We start from the raw sequence: 20,565 nt of genomic DNA, 5'->3' as shown, positions 1-20,565 counted from the left end.
TACCAGCCCAGCTTTAGATAAGGGTTTTTAATGGTTCAGAATGTATTCAAAAAGTTATAAAAATTATTACAACTCAATAAGAAAACACACTGTTTTAACAAACAACAATAAACAAGCACTAGAAACATCAACATATTTTCTCTTTTCATATTTGAACTAACTATCAAAAATTTTAGAAAATTTGAATCTGTAATAGTTATTAAAAAAGCCATGCAAAATTATTATTAAACGACTAAAGTTTGATTTATCTCTAAATGGCCGGATTGAACAAAAAATATACAATTCTCCTTTGATTATCGGCATGTCGATAGTTAAATTTTAAAAACCCCAAAATGGTTTCAATTTATTTAAGAATATTAACTTCTACCTCAAAACGAGCAGCAAATATGCTAAATAAGACGACAAATATTTCATTGAATTGTTAGCAAAAACGATTCCTCAAGGAGAGCAACTAAAAGATATGCCTTTTACAATGCGGTTACCTGTAGAAAGAAAAAATGACCATCAACATCGCCAACGGTATGCAAAAATGACCATCATCCGGAATGCATTTTGCGACGAATTGGACTGCCCGTGAGTCTTCGGTGGACATCAACCGACCGCAACCATACCAACAGCACACCACACAACCGAACGGATGGAAAATCCGTTTCGGTTGTTGTTGTCGGTGGTGACCGTTCATGGCAGACAAATCTGGCATCTGCTCATCTTTCGCACGAACGTTCCAAAAGCGTGGCATGATAACGCAAAACCTCCCCCCGGGTTGCTCACGCCTTCATCCAACGAATGTGTCAAGTGAGGCCGACGACGACGATCGACGGCGAACCGCACCGCACGGTACCAGCGTATTTCCATCCGTAGCCGGGCGGACGGAAACAATTTAGGAAATGAAAGAGGAGATTATTTTATCTTCGTAAGTTTATCAAATCAAATATAAATTTTCCGAATGTCACATTTTGCCATCCGTCTACGCAAGCCCGGTTGGCAAGCGACGAAAGAGCGGTGGGAAGGAAAAAAAAGAAGAAAAGCGATGAAAAAGTGTCCGCCGGGAAAATGGTTGGGCTTCGCTGGTTCGCTGTCACCCCGAACCCGTCTTAAAGCGTGCCCGGTGTCAGAAGAATACAGAGCGCTCAGTGGGTTGCGATGCCAAAAACGTGGCTGCGGTTGGTAAGGATTGGAAGGATTGCTTTATGCTGTCACAACTAGCAGAAAGCTTATTTATGATTTTCTTCCCATTCGGTTAAATTTAATTACGTTTCACCGAGGTGTTTACTCCCCTCGGAGACCGTTCTGTTACGCTTGGGAGTGACTTCCTGTCACAGGACACGTGTTTGGGTCGCGAACGACGCACAACAAGCATACGATGGGCGATTTTTTTTTGGTTTTGTTTCTGTAAATCCTTTGAATCCAACCACGATGAAGGTTTTAAAAAGGGTTTGAAGAAGCTGAAGATGTCATCATTCGCGCCTCGAATAATGACGCGTAGGAGTGTTGTACGCCGTAGTGCCAAGTCCCTGCCCACTCGACACCGAAGAGACTTTTTGTTGCAACACTCGTACAAATAGTGCTTCCGCCACAAGATGGATCCCCAGACGGAATTAGTAATGTAAGTGGGAGATTTCTCATTCGCTTTTCTTTTTTTTTTTTTGTTCCCGGTGTCATTACGGTAGCGTGATATTTTAACAAGCTTCTCGGCGTGCTTTAATCCGACCTCAATCGTAAAGCTACCAACGATTTTTTTTTGTTGGTATGGCATCACTTTAATGGCCTGTCAAATCTGTTATTCGAGCGGACCTTTTTGCGTAAATCCACGTTTAACTTTTTCATAAAAATGAATGACAGAGGCTTAGGCGACCGTGCGATGGTATCTAATGACGCGTACACATTATAAATGGGATTTCGAAATGGGAGTAAACTAGTTGAGAAATATATGTTTGTTTTTGGGGGTTTATCTGAGCTGCCAAAAAACGGTTCAAGCACATAAATTGCAGACGGTTTTGAATACTGCCCAGTGCTTCCATTTCAATTGTCGAATTGTTTGGAGCTAGGGATTTTATGCGTGAAAGGTCAGTGGCTTCATGCACAAAAGAAGTTATACTTCAATATGGTATTTCATTCAGAGCTTAAGGACAGGAATGGAGTTAAAATGTCACCCAAACTTTGGACTTGCTAAGAACAAGTGTAGTAAGCCATTTGCATTCTATTGCCTTCTAGATATTACATGCGCTAACGCTGTCACCTAGTTGACGGTCCGCCAGTCAGTGGTCAATGTATATAAGTTGACTGTATACTGTAAAAATTTAAGAGCTTCCCCTTTTAAATTATAGTAGCTACCGCCTGTTCAATCCAGTCAAGCCTAGTCCGAGAAAAAGGCGGCCGTAGTGTCATATTTCCTGTCGGCCGGATACGAACGGGCAAATATCTATCAGTTTCTGGACTTTCTGGAAAACGGGCAGTTTATAAAGTGGCAGCCTGGCCATCCAACCATTTTTAACCCCTGAAATGTTCAATAAATGAAAAGACCGTCATATCTTGTTTCATTTTCTCCAAAATTGGCATTGAACAACGTGACTTATAGTACAAGGAGCCTCCTAATTGTAGCCATATGCATCAAAAAGTACACCAAATATGGCGAAGCGGTGTGTTGTTATCTATTCCAAGGGAACGCTGGAAAAAAGGAGCGTTCGGCGCGATTGTGAAGGATCCCAAGCAGCCAACGTAAGTGTGCCCCAATACCGCCGTCTATTTAAATAATCACATGGGCAATGTCAAGGATTAATTGATGAAATAGGTGACCTTTTAATAGAAAAAAAATGTCAATATATTGTTTTTTGACAATTATGACGTATTTGAAGTCAAAAAGTCGCAAGATGATGGGGCAAAAATTGGATACATTTTCCTCGAAATTAAAAAGCAATTAAAGAAAACAATGCAATTTGATTGGCTGCAGTAGTTTTTACCATTTAAATTGACCATACATCTGAAAAAGTCATTTTTTAATGGATACGTTAGTAGAATTAAACCTAACCTTACGAATCCCTAAACAAAAAACCGAAGAGCAGGTCCTGTTTGGACCAGGCCACTGCAGCTGAACAACAGGAAAGACAAACATAAAACAAAGGGAAAAGAAAGCAGAGATCAGAAAAATACCTAATATAAAGAACGATTTTCACCCGATCTCTCAAATTCCTTGGCTTCGCAGATGACATTGACATCATCGGACGGACAACTGCGGCGGTGTGCGAGGCGTACAGCCGACTGTACGCCTCGTACCCAAGGCCAATAGAATTGGATTGAGCATCATTGCGACGAAGACAAAATACCTGCTTGTCGGAGACTCTGAACGTGATAGAACCCGACTCGGAAGCAGAGTCTCAGTTGACGGCGACGATCTCGAGGAGGTAGAGGTGTTCTGCTGCCTTGGTACGATCGCATCTTCGGACAACAACGTAAGCAGCGAAATCCGAAGGCGAATTGTTGAGGGAAATCGTGCCAACTACGAACTCCACAAACTTCTGCGATCCAGAAGATTCCAACAACACACGAAATGTACGATTTACGGCACCTTGACACGTGAGGTAGTCCTCTACTGGTACAAGTCTTTGACCATGCTGACGGAGGACGCCAATGCACTCGCCATTTTCGAGCGGCGGGTGCTAAGGACTATTTTTGGCGGTTTGTGGGAGCTTGCAGAGCTGTTTGGTGGTGCTGATATCCTGACGGTAGTCAAAACCGAAAGAATACGTTGACTGGGGCCGGACCGGAAGAATACGTGACGAGGATGCCGGACTCATGTCCCACCAAGAAGGTGCTCGTCAGCGACCCGCTCGGGACGAGGCGTAGAGGAGCACAGCGAGCTCGTTGGCTGGATCAAGTGGAGTCTAACCTGTCGGAGATCGGATGCAGCCGTGGATGGAGGACTGCAGCCCTAGACCGAGTTTCCTGGAGACTGATTGGAGAGCTGACCATGTCGACAAGACGTGCTCAATCCTGAACAGGCCAAAAAGAAGAAGTATGAACGAACGATAACACAAAATCTAATGACATATACATGAGACTAAGTCAAAACATGAGAAATTCAAAATAATTGGACAGGGCATCTTGGTTCAAATCTCATCCGTACCGTTCCTCCGTAGTGACTATCCAGCTTAGTGGTATCAATGAGTATCAAGTAAGCCATTAGATTATAGCTTTGAAGAAGTCAGAGATCGTAGCTGAAGAAATCCTGAGGTTATTAAGAATCATAGAGAAGATGAACATAGCTCACACATATGAAATTTAAAAAACACACACATTTTCATACGCCTAAGCTTCATTTTTCGGATAAATCAAGTAAAACCGCTGAATTACGGACGAAAAAAGTAGAAGTTTTTATTTATTTATTTTATATTCTAACTCCTCCTATCCTCCTACACATAATCTTTAAAGGATGCATAACGTGCCCAACGCACGTCCCACAAAAAAGAGACAAAAGCACTAGCAGCTGAATGTTAAAGTAAGAATGTAAGATTTAACCACTGCTGGGTTAGGCCCTTCTACCTGCACAAATGTTACTCGAACAGCAAATTTAATATTCATACGCCGATATCATCAGGAACAGCTTGGCCACATTAGTGCCGTACAGTTCCCCATTCTGGAATATGCTCATGCTCAACTCGAGCTCAATGTCTTGTGGCCCTTCAATGCTCTTTCTCAAATTAAGTTGTGCTTCGTTCGTTCGTTTTTCCAACCTGCAATCGAATAAGAAAAGAGTAAAGGATGCTTGCTTACTGTGGTTTGAAGTATGTTTCACCGAAAGCTTAGAAAGACTTACCCGAAATAATGAATATCTACTGGTTTCACATGTGGAGCCGCATCGACCGAAACTAGCTTCAGATCGAAATCGATCATTTGGAAATGGGACGGACCGGCCAACGTAAACAGCCCACGGCCCTCCGGTGGCAGCAGAATGTTGGACACGATCGTTAAGAAATTGTAGGAATACGAGTGAGGTCTTCGTATGCATTCCATGTCACCAATGTTACAGTAACGGTTCGTTCGTTCGCAACGGCTACAAACAAATGGGGAAAATATTTAGCAACACTTCTCACGAACCTCACTTTCGATTCGCTTACTTTCGACGGTCCGCATCGTGTCGATAGCCGAAGGGACATTCGATGGCCGTACACCGGTAGCTTCCGCCGATGTTAGTGCAAATATCATGGCGTCTGTTGCATACATCTCCAGCTTGGCATTCATCAATATCTGTGCGATTGATTGAGATAAAACGAGAATTATAAGTTAAAGCGATGACTACAACATTCAAGCAGACTAATTATTAAGGATTATTATCATCATCCTCATCAGATTTGATTGAAATCTGGATCTCGAATAAGCTACATCATTAAAGCAAATCATTACAACTCACGCACCTATGCAACTTCGTCCATCCGCTCCCAACTTGTAGCCATGCGGGCAACGGCATGCATACGATCCAGGTGTATTCTCGCAGATGCCCACACACAAATTAGCCGACTTGTACTCCTCACACTCATCCACATCGTCACAGGTCCGATTATTGTAGCCTAGCCGATAGCCCGGATGGCATCCGCACCGATACGAGCCCCAGTAGTTCAAACACCTTTGATGGCAGAGCCCGGGAATTTCCTTACATTCGTCCACATCCGTACAGATCATCTCATTCGGTCCATTTTTGAACCCTTCCTTACAGTCACACCGGTACGATCCGATCGTATTGACGCAGTTGGAGTTTTGCTGACAAACCTTCGAACCATGAATTGCACACTCGTCAATGTCCTCGCAGCGCTTGTTCCGACCGATCATATGCCCCGGTGGACAAACGCACACATAACCTCCCTTTTTGTTCTTGCAGGTTTGCTCCGGACCACAGACCGCCTCACCGGTAGCACACTCGTCGATATCTGCGGGCCAAAAAACAATCGCATTGCATTGCATAAATTCTTAGTAGAGAATGCAGCGATCAGTATGTTGTATATGATAATTACCTAAACACTCCGTAATGTCATCATTAACACGGTATCCTGCGGGGCAGGACAGCAGATCACGGCAGCGATAGGATCCATTCGTGTTAATGCACTGCTGATGCCGATGACAACTAGCACCTCGTGCACACTCATCAATATCTAAGTAAGGGACCAAAAATAGCGGCAGTTAAGAGATGCTTAATAACGAATTCCAAAAGATTCCTGCTTATGTACAAGCCTAGAAGTAAGATCGTTAGAATATGGAGCACGTTAACGTGCTATTGCTATCACATATTCACCAACAAGATTGTCCGCAGCATGCAAACAAGACAAGTTCACATTATTGATCTACATTCTTTTCTTAATTGGAATCTCAAAATACAAAAAATTACTTACCGACACACGCGCCCAAACTGTTCCGCTCGAATCCAATTCCGCACGGTGGCAGATACGGCTGGTATGATGAGTAGCGTGACGTTGGATAGTTACCGTACCCGGCATTGTATCGTGATGGCCGGACGGTGGTACTCGTGGTAGTGGTCGTGGATGTGGACGTGCTGGACTGCAAGTAATGTCTGTGCGGAATACGACACCGGAACGAACCCTTGGTGTTGAAGCATTCGTTCGGTGGCAGACAATTGTGACGTCCCAGAGCACACTCGTCATCGTCTAGCGCATGGGAAGATAGGGACAGTGTTAGTTTGTGGCCATTTGTGATGGGTCCGTTTGGCTGCGCTGGCGGTTTCTACACTCACCATCACAGTTGCCCGTTTCAGCGTTGAGAGTGTATCCGGTGCCACAGCTTTGGAGGCGTATGCACGTGTAGGAACCGATCGTATTGTCACAGCGCTGCGTCTCCAGACACTCGTGGGCGTTCACCTGACACTCGTTGATGTCTAACGTGATAAATGGCAATAATTAGTTCAATCGTAAGTGAGATTTGATGTTCGAGTGGTAAAATTAACTCTGCTTAATGTTGATGTTGGAGAATCGATTCGTTGCTGGTTGTGATAATGCGACAGAATAATAGATTTGTTTTAGATTTACTTCAACGAATTAAATGTAATAACTAAAGAACGGCAGTTATATTGACTAACACCCAAAATCCCACTTCAAATGCATAAAACCCCTTATTAAAAAATCTTATTAAACAGTTCTCTTAAATCTTCAAGAAAATTAAAGCCCAACATCGATAATTCGCATCGTGCGCTCACTCAGGGAGAAACCCCAAAACATGATGAAAGCAAACGAGCGGGAACACATTTTCTTACCGACGCACGCGTTCGTAATCGAATCCAGATTGAATCCAATTTTGCAATCACACCTGAATCCTCCGATCAGGTTCACGCACACCTGATTACTGTCGCAGGCATTCTTATCGGCGGCACACTCATCAATATCTGCAAAAAGGGACGCAAAACGAACATCTGATGAAAACATCCGACCCTGTAAAACGATGATCGGAAAGAATATTTGCAAGAACGACCCCAAGAAATGGACCACCCACCCCACCCAATCCAACATGAAAGGATGATACGAATTACGCAGGAACTCATCTGTCAGAATGATTTCCAAAGACGATCCCATTCGTGGTGTATGCGAACCAGAGATCCGAACGCATCCGATATACAGCGCTGGAAGTTCATAACGGGCGACTTACCCACGCACTGATCATTATGTCGCCGGAAACCGGGTGTACACGTTTCCACCTTCTTCCGCGTTTGGCTGTATAAGGTGTGTTGGTTGGGATAATGGAAGATAAGGAAAGAGAAAGCGAAAACGAAAACGTTAGTACATTGTACTACAAACACAAAACTCCCCAAACACCCGAGAACGTATAAATGGGCAAAGGAAAACTAGAGTTTCCTTTCCGCAAACGGTTTTCCGTTTCACTGTTAAGTAAACGGCACGTACGTTGGATAAATCTTCACCACAGCAATACACTCGTACGAGCCTTCGATGTTGTCGCAACGGTATCCTTCGTCACAGGCACCATCCTCTTCGCATTCGTTGATGTCTGGTGGCGTTGATGTTGCGATGGCACGGGCCCAGGAATTGATGAGACAAAGTCGAAACATGTTGCATTAAGATGGCAGCAAGAACCACAAGAGGGAGAAAAAAAAGTTAATTGAATGCATAACACTGGAGCTTGTTGTCGTTGCTGTTTGTACATGTACGTCTTATGTCTGTTCCATTATTAGGTTAGTAAACTAAGAATATGTGATGCTTACAGTGATGGATGACAAGGTGTCGTGTGCTATGCAGTTGATTATTAATTATTTATAGGCTTTTTTACATTTTTATTTTATTTTTATGCCTTGAGTATCTTTTTTTATTAATTTGTTTTATAACCCTTACTAATTAATTACTTAATTACTAAATCGAAAAAATTTCAATCACTTGTACAACCAGTCGTCCATCACTGTGAAGCATTACTGTTACTAAGCCGCATATGATTAAGTAAAAATGAACAAGCCAAGCAGTGCGGTGCAACAAGACAGCATGAATGAATGGATGCATGAAGAAAGCTAGCAAACCTTCGCATACGCCCAAGCTAACGTTGTAAGCAAAGCCCGGTTGACACATGGTGACGGCCTTCGGCAGACAGGAGTAGTTACCACGTCCGTTGAGACAGTGTTCCCTTTCCCGGTCGCAAGCATCTAGCCGCTCTAAGCATTCGTTAACATCTAGCAAAGTCAGAGAGATAGAAAGTGTGCAGCACACCATGGCAGAAAGCAAACAAAACGTCACAATGGTGGCGGAAGCAAAGCAGGCTACCCATGCTTAGTGGGTGTATGTGAAACGCACCCTTTGTGTCACTTTGTCACCAGAAACTAATTCAGACATTGGATAAGCTCACCCGTGAAGATGGTTAAGTGTATGTGTGTTTGTAGATAATTTTTCTTTCCTTCCCGCCCTTTTGCGTTAGCAGGTGATATCAGCAGTCTACCTGCCAGGTAGCCGGGCGCCGGAAGTGAAAAAACTTACCTTCGCATTTGCCATTCTTCGGTTCGTACCCTGCATCACAGGCAATGTCCGGTACGACGATATCAACGCATACGAAGCTTCCGCGCGTATTGCGACAAACTTGGCTCACCGTGTTACATGTGGCCTCACCCGTTTCGCACTCGTTCACGTCTTCACACTCGTCCGTGCGCTTGTTGTACTTGAATCCTGGGCCACAGTTGATAGTACTGCCATGGTGAAGAGTGTAAAGCTGGTGAGTTTTAAGTGCAAGTGCAATCTCTCTTCTAGCGTGAAACAAAATGAACCTTGCTGACGATATCCGTTCATTTGGGCAAAGTCTTTTGAAACTCGATATAAAGAGGTGCAAAAAAAGACTTAAAAGATATTCCAGCCTGGATCAACGTAAGTCATTATTGGGTTTTAGTTAAGAAAGTATTAAATTCAATTAAATAAATAAATTAAATGGCTAGATCCATTAAACCAGTTTCAAGAAGATCCTTGGGAAAAGTGACATGGAAAAGCAACAAGGTATGTCTAATTGTGTGCATTTTTATTATGAAATCCATAAATTCTCAATTCACCAATTGATTTTTAATGTATACTTTAGTATATATATAGTATATATTAAGACGTCATATTTTTGTATTTTTGTAAAAATGTGTGAAATAACATGAAATTTCATAATCAATTTAGATTTGTTCGAATTGGCTACCTTTGGCACAAATTAAGACCTTTAGACGGTCGATGTAGCCATCGCATGCAGCTCCAAAAGTGGCTCTGCTGCGGTATTTCGACCCGTTCTCGGCGAAGCGCTTGCTTGAGGTGATCGACACTTTGGTATTTTTTTAGTGCCAGCCTTACTTTCCAATATACCCCAGCCATAATAACCCGGAAAGGATGAGCATCTGGTGATTTTGGTGGCCATTGTGTGGTGGAAAAGAAGCGAAGAACCACATTTGCTCATTGCTGATTGCGATGGTGCTGAGTGCTGTTGGAATGTCCATGGGCATGAGGCTGAAATGGTCGCATGCCGAGGGCTTCAGAGCTCCGTCCAAAATATTTTCGCCTAAGATTTGCGAATTTATTCGGCGGACGGATTATCGGCGGTCATGGCGGCCCACACCATCACCTTGGTTGACTTTTGAGTAGCACTGAAGGCTAACCGAAGTTACAAATGTTATGCTGACCTCTCTAACAAGCTAATACGATCATTTTGTGTATTCACAAACTGCTAAATAACGAATGGTTTCTCTTGGGAGAACGATGGTACAAGAATAAAAAAATCTATTAACATTAGACTGCTAGAGGGCTCTAACGATAGCCACTTGGAGTTTTCTAGGCAAATATAAATCAATTACGCTATCACGCTTGAACTCCATCAAGAATCTTATTTTTCCTGCCGAATCCAATAACAAAATGCTTTAATGTTCTTGTAAACAGCACATGGAGCTGTCACTGGAAGAAATTTGACAGCTATCAGACAAGTGGTTCAGTAATAACAGCAGCCTGAATTTGGTTGCAGTGTTTTCATCTCACCCTGTTTTTGAAAAATGGCAGCTCATGTATTACTTAATGCAGTTCTTGCTTGATGATAGATAAGTTTAGTCAATCATTGTATAATTGACGAGGCGATCCGGTGATTAGGTGATGAGGACTAACCGTTCAACCAAGTGGTACCAAGCTTTATGTAGACTTTAATGTCACATATAACAAAAAGTAAGCAAAATAATAGTCTCCTCATGGCTGAGTTTGCTGAAGGATCATCTCCGTGCACTAAATATGCTAACAATACTCACCCCTTTCGCTCGACTGCTTCATTATCCTCGTCCGTTACCGGGGCGCAGGTTTTGTTGTCGTCCATCAGCTCGAATCCGGGATGACACTTGCATACATACGCACCATCCTCCACGTTCTCGCACACCTGCGAGCAGATTGACGGGAACTGCTCACACAAGCCCACTAGAGTGGAAAGCAAAACCAACAGGAAAGCCCAAAACATTGTGCTCGGATGTATTCTTCATTCAAAAGTGCAGAACTAATTCAACAAGCCCAAACAAAAAAAAAAACATGACAAACACAAATACAAAGCAAAGCACCCTCTACGTCGCACACACAAAAAGTGCAGCACTAGTAGTCCTTCCGGAGCAACCCGGTGAAGCAGGTGTAAGCGAAACAACTCACGCTCATCGTGTCCAACTTTTTTCTTGATTTCGTTTTCGCAGCAATCGTCATAGATTTCGTCCCAGGGACTGCCGAAGGCGAACGGTTCCACCGAGCACTTGTTGGCACTAGAGCCAACCACCAGCCCTATTTTGCACGCCTCGCAGCAATCCTGCCATGGGTAAGTAGACGGTACCGGTTGTTTTTGGTACGGGAAAAAGGAGTGTGAAATTGGATTACGGTGAGCTTATCTTGAGCCGGAGGGTGGAAATTTTCGGCCCTAACCGATGCCTACCGTGTAAAATTCCGACCCGGACTGGTCACCCTTCGGGGAACAGCTGCGACCCTGCCGGGCGGCTATGTGACCGGCAGTACATTGGTAAAATTTGTGCTGCTTCGAGCAGCATATTTCGATGGTCGAAAGGCACAATCCGTGCAGCCCGGCTGGCACCAGCTCCAGGGATTCGTTGTAGCTCGAACAGGTGCGGCTCTGCGAACCCCAAGCTTCACCCTGCTGGCAGCACAGCGAAAGGATCTGCTCGATCGCAATGGCTGCGAATGGAAATAATAACACAAGTTTATGCTGTTAGCAAAATGGGATTTAAAGGGTTGTTGTTGAGACATTATTTATTTATTATCTTATTTTCATTTAAATAAAAGTAAGAATGGACAAAATTAGCGAAAATGTTTTTTTATAAAAAGAACTGTTGAAGAATCGTTGCAGCTATTTATTATATCTTTTAAAAATATCCTGCAAAATTATCGTTCCTAAAATAACAGAAATATAAATGAGAGTTTAAAAGCTATTTACAAAACCAATAACATTCTATTTCTTCTTAACTTAACAACCTTCTAAGTCATGCCAGCCCATCGGATGTATTTCTAGGTTTCTCGATATTTTTTAGTTCGTTAGCCAGTCTTTAATACGGATGATAGGTTCGGATGAGATTGAAACCCAAATGCTGTCGCATGAGAACAGGTACCGCTATCGCCTCCATCCCAGACCACCCCTGACCACCTTTTGTTATATTATTTTCCTATGCAGTTTGTGTCAGAAAATACTTATAGCACCATATTTCCTTCGTTGACCCTTATACAGGAACGCTTAAGCATCGGTTTTAGCGCCATCTGCCACACAATCTCGCACCGTTACAGTGCGACGTAAAGTTTCGCAGTAACTGCTCGTGTATTTTCTTATACTAATTTTATTCGTACTAATTTTTAATTTCTTGATCACCTTAATACTTTAAGACAACGCAAAATGCAGCAGATTATTATTTTACTTAACATTTTAAATCAACTTCAAACTTCTTTCCTGACTCAACAATCTAACCAACTTGCTCTGAGAATTTACTCCTGAAAACATTTCCTATGAAAGATACAATTATAAAACGAAGCCTTTTTTCCGCTGGATCCGATAAAGTCCATGCCACCGTTTTGAAGACATACTATACAGTGAAATGCTCTTTCTCTGCCTTAATAAGATTTTTTCAAGATCGATTAATGAAGCTACATATCCAAAACTTTGGAAGTCCTCTTGGGGGTTGGTCCTCAATTTAAAAAAGGGCGTTTGTTCTTGTACGACTAATAATCGTGAAATCTGTCTGTAATGTGCATGTCTAAAAGTACTCGAGTCAATTATTCACTGTATTCTTATTTTTCCTGTTTAAAGATACATTAGTCCCTCGCTTGTGTTGATTAGATTAGTAACCAACCTTATGTCGTTCACATTTTTCATGATAAAAAAATTGGAAGCCGGACGTCAAGTAGACACGCAATACACAGATCTATCCCAAGCCTTAGGTCGTCTTGCTCACAACTTAGTAAAGGCAAAGTAGCAAAAACAAGCAAGTTCGTTTGGCTTTATAGCTTGCTTTAAATCAATCTTGTCAAATAGAACCTGCGTAATCAAACTACAAAATAGTACATCTTTAAGCTTCGTGGCATCCACCGGTGTTCCACAAGGCAGTGTACTAAACCCGCTTTGGTTTACATTATTTATAAACGGATATTTGTATACTTTTCCCGACCAAAACTCCTTTACTTGATGCCGGTGACGTTAAAATATGTTCACCTATTTGCTCTAATGATGCTGATAAAATAACAAACGTGAGTGTTGAAAGAGAGTGTCTCGTTAAGCCACACACCTAGATCCTGTACAGAAGATACCCGACGTATAACTGTATCACAGAGGGTGTAACTGAACGGGGATCACAGGCGATCTGGTAAACGAAATCACGCAACACTTGTCGGGACATAGGACCAGACCGTTTTTACGACACCGCAAAGAGAAGAAATTTAGGAAGGTTTTGAAGGGTACAACAGTCAACGGACGAAGACACAGGAAGGAAAATCTTGAGATCGCTTAGAGCAGGAATCCTTCGGAGGGAAGGTTCAGAGGTATAGTCGTCGACAAATAAGGTAAATAGAAGAGGACTAAGGACACTACCTTGAGGAGGAGCCTACGAAGGAGTCGGACAAGCTCGAGGATACTTTGACTTCATACCCTCGATTATAAAGATAGGACGAGAACCAAGACAGTTACCGACTTCCGATCAGATAGATGACCAAGAATGACAGGAAGGATGGAAGTGTGAGTTACAGATTCAAGGATTTTGGAAAAAGGAGAGAGCAAAGATATACCACGGTATATGAAACATACAGATCGGTCGCTTTTTTTTTGAAATTTGGGACCTGCATAGTTATGCTGGGTTGTTGGAAACCTCTGGAAGGACCTTTCAGATTGTAGGAAAGAAACTCTCGTCAATGGTTCTAATAAAGATACGCAACAAGAGAGGGGCAAAAAGGGAAACACAATTTTTAGGACAGAGGAAGGGATACCATCATAACCAGGTTATTACGATAACTTGAGTTTGGGACAAGGAACACAATACACTGGAAACATCTATCGGAACATCATTCAGGGAAAAGACATCACAGAGTTATATACGCTAAAACCTCGACTAAAGGCACAGTACGGCTGTTTACGGATGTGTCGAGAAATGTTGTGTTTAGTCGTTCATCATCTCCAGTTTTCTTTAATTATCATATCGACAATGTTAAACCTACCCCGTGTATCGAATGTAATGGGTCGTGGTGTTATCTTTAACCATTAAATTGTCATTTAACGACCACGTAGATTTGATAGTGATCAAGGCATTCAAATTTCTTGGCCCAAGATGTCTTAAGGTCCTTTATTTCACTCTTGTGCGATCAATCTTAGAATATGCAAACTCAGTATGGTGCGCATCTAATTCAGTACAGATCTTCCTTATCGAACGAGTCCAAAAAGCCTTTCCAAGAATTGTGTATAGGAAAAATTATATATGTTAACTTCAATAGGTATGCCTAAATATCATCAACGTTGTCAACCTTTCGATTTAGACACGGTTTTTCACCTTTTTGATTTCATCATCCCTATAAACACATCCCGCCGCATCCTAATCCCAATTAAATTCCGCCGCATTCCTAATCGCCGCATCCTAATCCTCCGCCTGCAGCCTAATCTCAATTAAGCAATTTTTTTTTTTGAAGAGTATGTAGATGTATGTAGATTATATGACCTTTAAAATGACTCCTTGCAGTTTTTGGCAAAATCAAGCATAATAAATAATAATAAACACTTTAAAAACGGACCCAGCTACGGGTGTCAGCTCATTTTAACACAAAAGTAGACAAGGAACTAAGAAAAGCCAGTCCAGGAGCTATGAAAGTTTTAGTTACAAAGTATTTACTGAAAATATCTATGTGATTTACTTATAATCTTCTGCTTAATCCTTTTAGAAAACTAGTTTGATATCCTTTTTTAATAAAAAGTAGTCTAAATCAGTTCAGTTTCAGAGCAGATGTAGTGGTTGTTGTGGCATAACTTGTAAGAAGATTTGAAGATGCAATTATACCATCAAACATTTCAAAAACACACCGTCAAAAAGCTATTCGATCCATCATCATTACCTCCCGAACGTATCCTATCCAAACAGCATTTTTATTGCTCGTTCACATACCATTCACTCGCACCGTATCACCTTCTATCAACATTAAAACAACCTCATTCCGGATGCTAGTTTGAGAACTATTCTTACGACTTTTGTGCACCGATATCCTGTATCAACTACAGTCATTCTGCAAACACGATCAAACGAGGCAATGGGGGAGTCCAACCATTGCTCATACCATGCACCATGGAATTGGTGCTTCGCCGGCGAAGGTAATAAAATGTTCGAATCCAATTACGACAAAGTTCTTCGTTAGTTTCGTCGTACCGAATGTGACGAAGAGCGAATGTCACCGTTCCGCTTTTGTAATGGCGAATCGTGAATCAATTTTCTCACCTAACCCTTACCAGCCTGGTGAACCATTTATGTGGCCTGGCCGACAATGGTTCACCCTGGCACTCATAGATTGTATTTCCCGTGCTGCAAACCTTTTGCTAACATCCGTAGCACCTGCCTGCCCGGAACCGTAAATAGTGTGCATCGCATCGCCTTCGTTCGGGGCTTCTGAATAGGTAGCTGCCGAGTTTTATGTATCTATTACAAAAATGAGTTTCCCGGTAGCAAGAATTACATTTTTGTTTTCACCAGAAACGATCTGTCCGACATTCTTGGTACGGGCGATATCGATTCCGGTATGGGCATTCTTGATTTGCAGCCCCGAGGCCCCGAGGCTTCTAAAGGGCGGCTCTGCTACGGCTTCGGAACGTATACCGGCGGCAAAAAGGGGTTTCCGTTTTCGGAATTTTCACACATCGCATCGGATCGATAGTAATTATAATGGAAATGGCTTCGATCTTTCGACTACTCTTCCGGCATTTTCTGCTCGCCTGTTGATAATGAAATCGAAGGTAAATAATAGATACCACACAGGGCTGGTGTGCGATTATGGCATGGGATTATGCAATCGATGCACGTATGCGAATCGAAAGGCGTATGCAATTTCCAAGTACAGGTGTATAGTTGATATCGGTTCCCGTTCAAATAAACAACGTGTGTGCGTGTGTGTGTGGGCTGGGAAGGGAAGGCCATGTTGTGGTATAGGAAAGAAGAAATAATATGGATGGTCTTTATTCATGTTACCGAAGCTATCTTTATTACTGTTTACTTTTTAACGATATGATACTATCTTAGACTTCATTAACTGCGTATTTAATTTGTGAAAATTGCTCTTTCGTTGGAAAATGAGCAAAGAATAGATTTCTTTCTAGTTCTAGGTTAGTTAAAGTTTTACTAAGTTTTTAGATTTAGTGTTTCGGGTGGTAACAAACGTTTTTCTTGCTTTTGATTTGATTTTAACCTGTTTTTGCTTTATATTTTTCAGTTAGTTAAATAGGTAGTTAGATATTTGTTCAATTCTCGCGTTTTACTGGTTTTTCATCTAAACCTTAACTTCTTCTTCTTGGCTTAACGACCTCTAAGGTCATGGCCTGCCATCGAAATGGTTTACTAGACTGCCGATACCACGTAGTTGGTTAGTCAGTCTTCACTTGTTACTTCTCTATTTTTTAGTAAAATAATAATCTTCTTTCAATTCTTGAGTTGACGACCTTCTAGGTCACACTGACCATCGAATGGCTTACTAGACTTGCCAATATCACCTAGTTGGACTTGTGAGTCTTTACTACGGGGGGATGGTCCGGATGGAATTTGAACCCCGGTCCTGCCGTTTGAAGGCCTGCGCCGCTGTCGCATTGGCCCGGTGTGAAAAAAATAATCTATACAAGAAATAAATTAATTTAAAAATCCATTCCCCGCTTTAATTCAAGATATTTTTTCTAATTTTGTTATAGCATAGTACGTAGTAAATATTTTTATTTTACAGCAGCTTTCAAAATGTGACGACAGTGATTTAAAAAATATTACTGAAAAACGATATATTTTTATATAAACGATAGTTTTTGAAAATGGATCAATGAAATAGCGATACATTCTTAGTTTATCCAACAAAATACATTACAGCTTGATGAATAAATATCATTCGTTTTTCAAAACCGATTTTTAATTTTTAAATAGCAGTCTAATTGCACTATCTACCGCCCTAATAATAATTATTAGCTTTCCTTCCTTCCACAAATTACAAAACATGCTGGTAAAAGCAAAAGGAAGAAACCATTTTGATTAAAGATATAAGCAACGCGAACCACACGAAATGCTGTAAACATCTTGATCAAGCGCGTGAAAGAATACGAATTTAACGAATTTTAAAATCAATTATCACTAATACCACTGCTATCATTCCTTAAGATAGCGAAGAACGCCACAGTACAAATCACAATTGCAGGAGTTAAATGGAAGATTTCTTAAATGGAAAATGCATAGTAATTTCAATACGCCCAGCTCGGTCTAATTTAATAATAAAGCAGAATAATTTTTAATAAATGCAATTATACAATTCCGTACCGAAGATAAAAATACTACATGACTTTTTTTTTACGACATCGGAAAACAGCACCGTAAGCATTAAAACAGAAAACTGATAAATTGCAGATTAAAAGGTTCCATTATCGCGTCGCTAACCTTTCTCGCCAAAGCGGCAACACTCGGCGGTGAAAGATATTAACGAATTAAATTAAAAAATCAATCGATGCCATTTCAATGACGGAACACTACCAGAACAAAACGAACATCAGTGCAGTATCCCGCCCGGTGCATCGAACGTTCGCCAGGCGTAAAACAGATTTAATCTCAGCCCTCAAATTAGTGAGGAGACAAAAAACAAAAAGAAACATCGAACATGATAAACGAAAATTGATCCGAAATCGCTTAACAACAGGCGGCATGCAACCAGTCGTTCGTCGGGAAATGCACTTTGTTATGAGGGCGCTTTTTGTTTTTGGGTTTTTTAAAGCCTTGGAAAAAATGCCATACAATCCAACACTTTTTCGGTTCTTCGGTGCTTATTAATGTGTAGTTTCGGCAGTTGTTCCGATGAAATTACTAAGACCTTAACTGTATTGTATAGAAGAAAAAGCTTCCTGAGAAGAAGATCCTGCAGGCTTCTACACATTATGTATTGTTGCTGTCTATGAGTATTATTAAAAAAGCTAAACCTCAAAAATATTTGTTTAACCATCTTTGAAAACGTTGGAGAAGTCAGTTTATCAATCAAACAGTAGATACATCAAATATCTTACAACAACACTGACTAAATTCAGAAATTACGAAGAAAATTAAGAAATAGAAATTAAGTAGTGGTTCTTGAGTGAGATTCAGGGGGATTACAGTGATCGGCAAAAGATTAGGACCACCTGCTATTGTATTTATTTTATTTATTTATAATTAATTATGACAGTACAATGCCATATTGTCAACTACTCTTGTGGCGACTAAATTGTATGTATGATAAGGCATTTCATCCTTACTATATGCCTTATCCCGGGCAAACTCGGTTGACCTGCTATTTTACGTAACATAAAAATGAGAGCCAATTTTTAACGAATCGACCAAGCTTTTTTGTGGAATTAAGTTGAACGTTTCGGGAAAACGATACCATTCTTGGATAAATTCTAAAAATGACTCTTAGTTTCGTTTTCCTACCCTGATGATAATGTGGTTAAAGCACATACGATCATAAAATAAGTCCATTTACCAATTTTAAAATTCAAACAACAAATTCTTTATGTTTTGAACATCTCCTTATTGCTTTTTTCAACACTAGAAATAATTTACTTCTTCTTCTTCTTATTCTTCTTGGCTTAACGACTTCTAAGGTCACGCCGGTCATCGAATCGGCTTACTAGACTTGCCGATACCGTGTAGTCAGCCCTCACCGTCCTTTTAAAGACCGGTGCCACTGTCGCCTACACCACCGAACCTCAAGAATTACTTTTTTTTCGTAAGAACGCCCTGGCCGTATTGACTTATGAATACCACGTAGTGAGGTAAGTCAGTCCTCACTACGGGAAAATGGTCCGGATGGGATTTGAACCCCGGTCCTGCCGTTTGAAGACCGGCGCCGTTGTCGCCTAAACCACCGGATCGACCGACAATTGAATATGACGGTCCAGTGCCGTATTGTAACAGCGCCTGTGTTGAAAAAAAAATTACAATCATATTGATAAGGCATTTCCTCCTTATTCTTTGCCTTATCCCGGGCATACTCGGTCCAAAATTACTTTTGATTGAAGTAAAATTACGAATTAATTAACTTAGATTATGAAAAAGCTTTTTAAAAGTCTCAAAATTTTTCTACTGTTTTCAGATGTTTTTATTTTCATGCAATCATTTATGGATGCAAACTTATGAATAGAAACAAAACGTATATAGGCAGTGCAAATGCTAATGAACAATCTACCAAGTTTGGTAAAGTTTTATCGAGTAGAAAAAATGAAAACCGCTTGAAATAGCTTGAAAATTGGGCATAAAAGTAATCTTAAACTTTTGTTCGCGACTGTATTTGCGTCTAGCTATAGAATTTCGTGATTAGACAATGCTGCGTACGGGAATAGGGACCGAACGGGTTGAGAAACTAAGTCCTAGCGTGTGAAGATTTAAATCTTATATCCCTTCGACATTCATCGTCCTTAGACCTTATGGCTGTTGCAAAAAGGAATGTTTCTATCGTAGATATCCCTAAACAGTTAGTTAGTGCTCCGATTTGACTACTGGCAAATTGGATAGGGTTCTCCTAGAGAGGTTTGCTCGCGAAATTCTAATCGTCACTACTAATTCTACTCGCAATGACGATAATGTAAGTAGTTTTCCTCAAAAGCCTTCAGGATCAAAGGCCTTTAAGGATAAAGTGCTGAGTACGAACATTAGCGTGTAATGTAGTTCACACTGTTAACACTTCCTTATTCAAACTGTGTGGGATGCAAAGACATCCGATTGGATGGATTGCAAGGGCACAAGAGAATCGCATGAAAATCCCCTTAAAATAAAAATATTTTTCAATGCAAAAGCTAGTCTATCCTGCAAGCAATACCCATTCATTAAGTTAAGCACTTGCACAAGGCCACCAGTTTACCTTTACTCAGCTCCAAACCGAGACTAATTAACTGTGGTAATTAATGCCTGCATAGCACGATTTGTAACACGCACAAAACAAATGTCTGCACTTGCTGTAAGGGTTTTTTTTTATTATTATTTGCACTATTATTTAATATCGTTTACCATAAGCAAACATAATACAGCCGACAGTATAATTGCCTCTTTCGCAGACGAGTTATCGGTGTATACCATCCCGTTGCGTTGTATTCAAGTGTGTTAAATTTTGATTCCAAATACTGATCCACTGCACACGCAATAAAGTCAATTGACACATCACACCACGTACAGAGAAACACACTTTGCCGTGCCAGCAAAGGAGCATAATAAATAAAAGTAACAAGAGAATAGCACAAAAATCCACTCCGGCCACTCAACATTCATATCAAAAACAGCAATCAGTAGAAATTAATTGCACACAACGGGACGGCGTGTGGGAAACCCTTTTTTTTTCGGAGTAGAATTTCAACCTT

General features: G+C 41.0%; 4 protein-coding genes across 4 annotated transcripts in view; 3 read left to right on the top strand and 1 right to left on the bottom strand.

Annotated features, from left to right (window-relative positions):
* The window catches only part of LOC126556137 (GDP-fucose protein O-fucosyltransferase 1), a 452,711-nt gene that overhangs the window by 84,553 nt on the left and 347,593 nt on the right, over positions 1-20,565 (top strand). The gene's annotated exons all lie outside the window — the stretch shown is intronic.
* LOC126556377 (uncharacterized) overlaps positions 1-20,565 on the top strand; it is a 306,838-nt gene that overhangs the window by 121,758 nt on the left and 164,515 nt on the right. The gene's annotated exons all lie outside the window — the stretch shown is intronic.
* The window catches only part of LOC126556033 (fatty-acid amide hydrolase 2), a 526,247-nt gene that overhangs the window by 354,218 nt on the left and 151,464 nt on the right, over positions 1-20,565 (top strand). The gene's annotated exons all lie outside the window — the stretch shown is intronic.
* On the bottom strand, positions 4,568-15,469 carry LOC126567452 (fibulin-1). Its single transcript, XM_050223673.1, has 15 exons — positions 15,454-15,469; positions 11,407-11,663; positions 11,133-11,283; positions 10,748-10,910; positions 8,973-9,178; positions 7,899-8,001; positions 7,645-7,709; positions 7,256-7,384; positions 6,740-6,880; positions 6,381-6,653; positions 6,006-6,143; positions 5,412-5,921; positions 5,115-5,244; positions 4,814-5,050; positions 4,568-4,730 (listed from the first exon to the last, which is right to left on the bottom strand). Exons 1-15 carry the CDS (start codon positions 15,467-15,469, stop codon positions 4,568-4,570), a joined length of 2,682 nt encoding a protein of 893 aa, XP_050079630.1.

This window comes from Anopheles maculipalpis, chromosome 2RL (assembly GCF_943734695.1).
Source record: "Anopheles maculipalpis chromosome 2RL, idAnoMacuDA_375_x, whole genome shotgun sequence".
Classification (NCBI taxonomy): domain Eukaryota; kingdom Metazoa; phylum Arthropoda; class Insecta; order Diptera; family Culicidae; genus Anopheles; species Anopheles maculipalpis.
This window is presented reverse-complemented; position numbering and strand designations above follow the sequence as displayed.

Bases quoted from the DNA above. Each gene is read 5' to 3' on its own strand.
- LOC126567452 (XM_050223673.1), bottom strand. The intron at 7,385-7,644 runs GTAAGTCGCCCG...CCCTTTTTGCAG, and splicing joins ACATAATGATCAGTGCGTGG to ATATTGATGAGTGTGCCGCC. The intron at 4,731-4,813 runs GTAAGTCTTTCT...ATTCGATTGCAG, and splicing joins GTAGATATTCATTATTTCGG to GTTGGAAAAACGAACGAACG.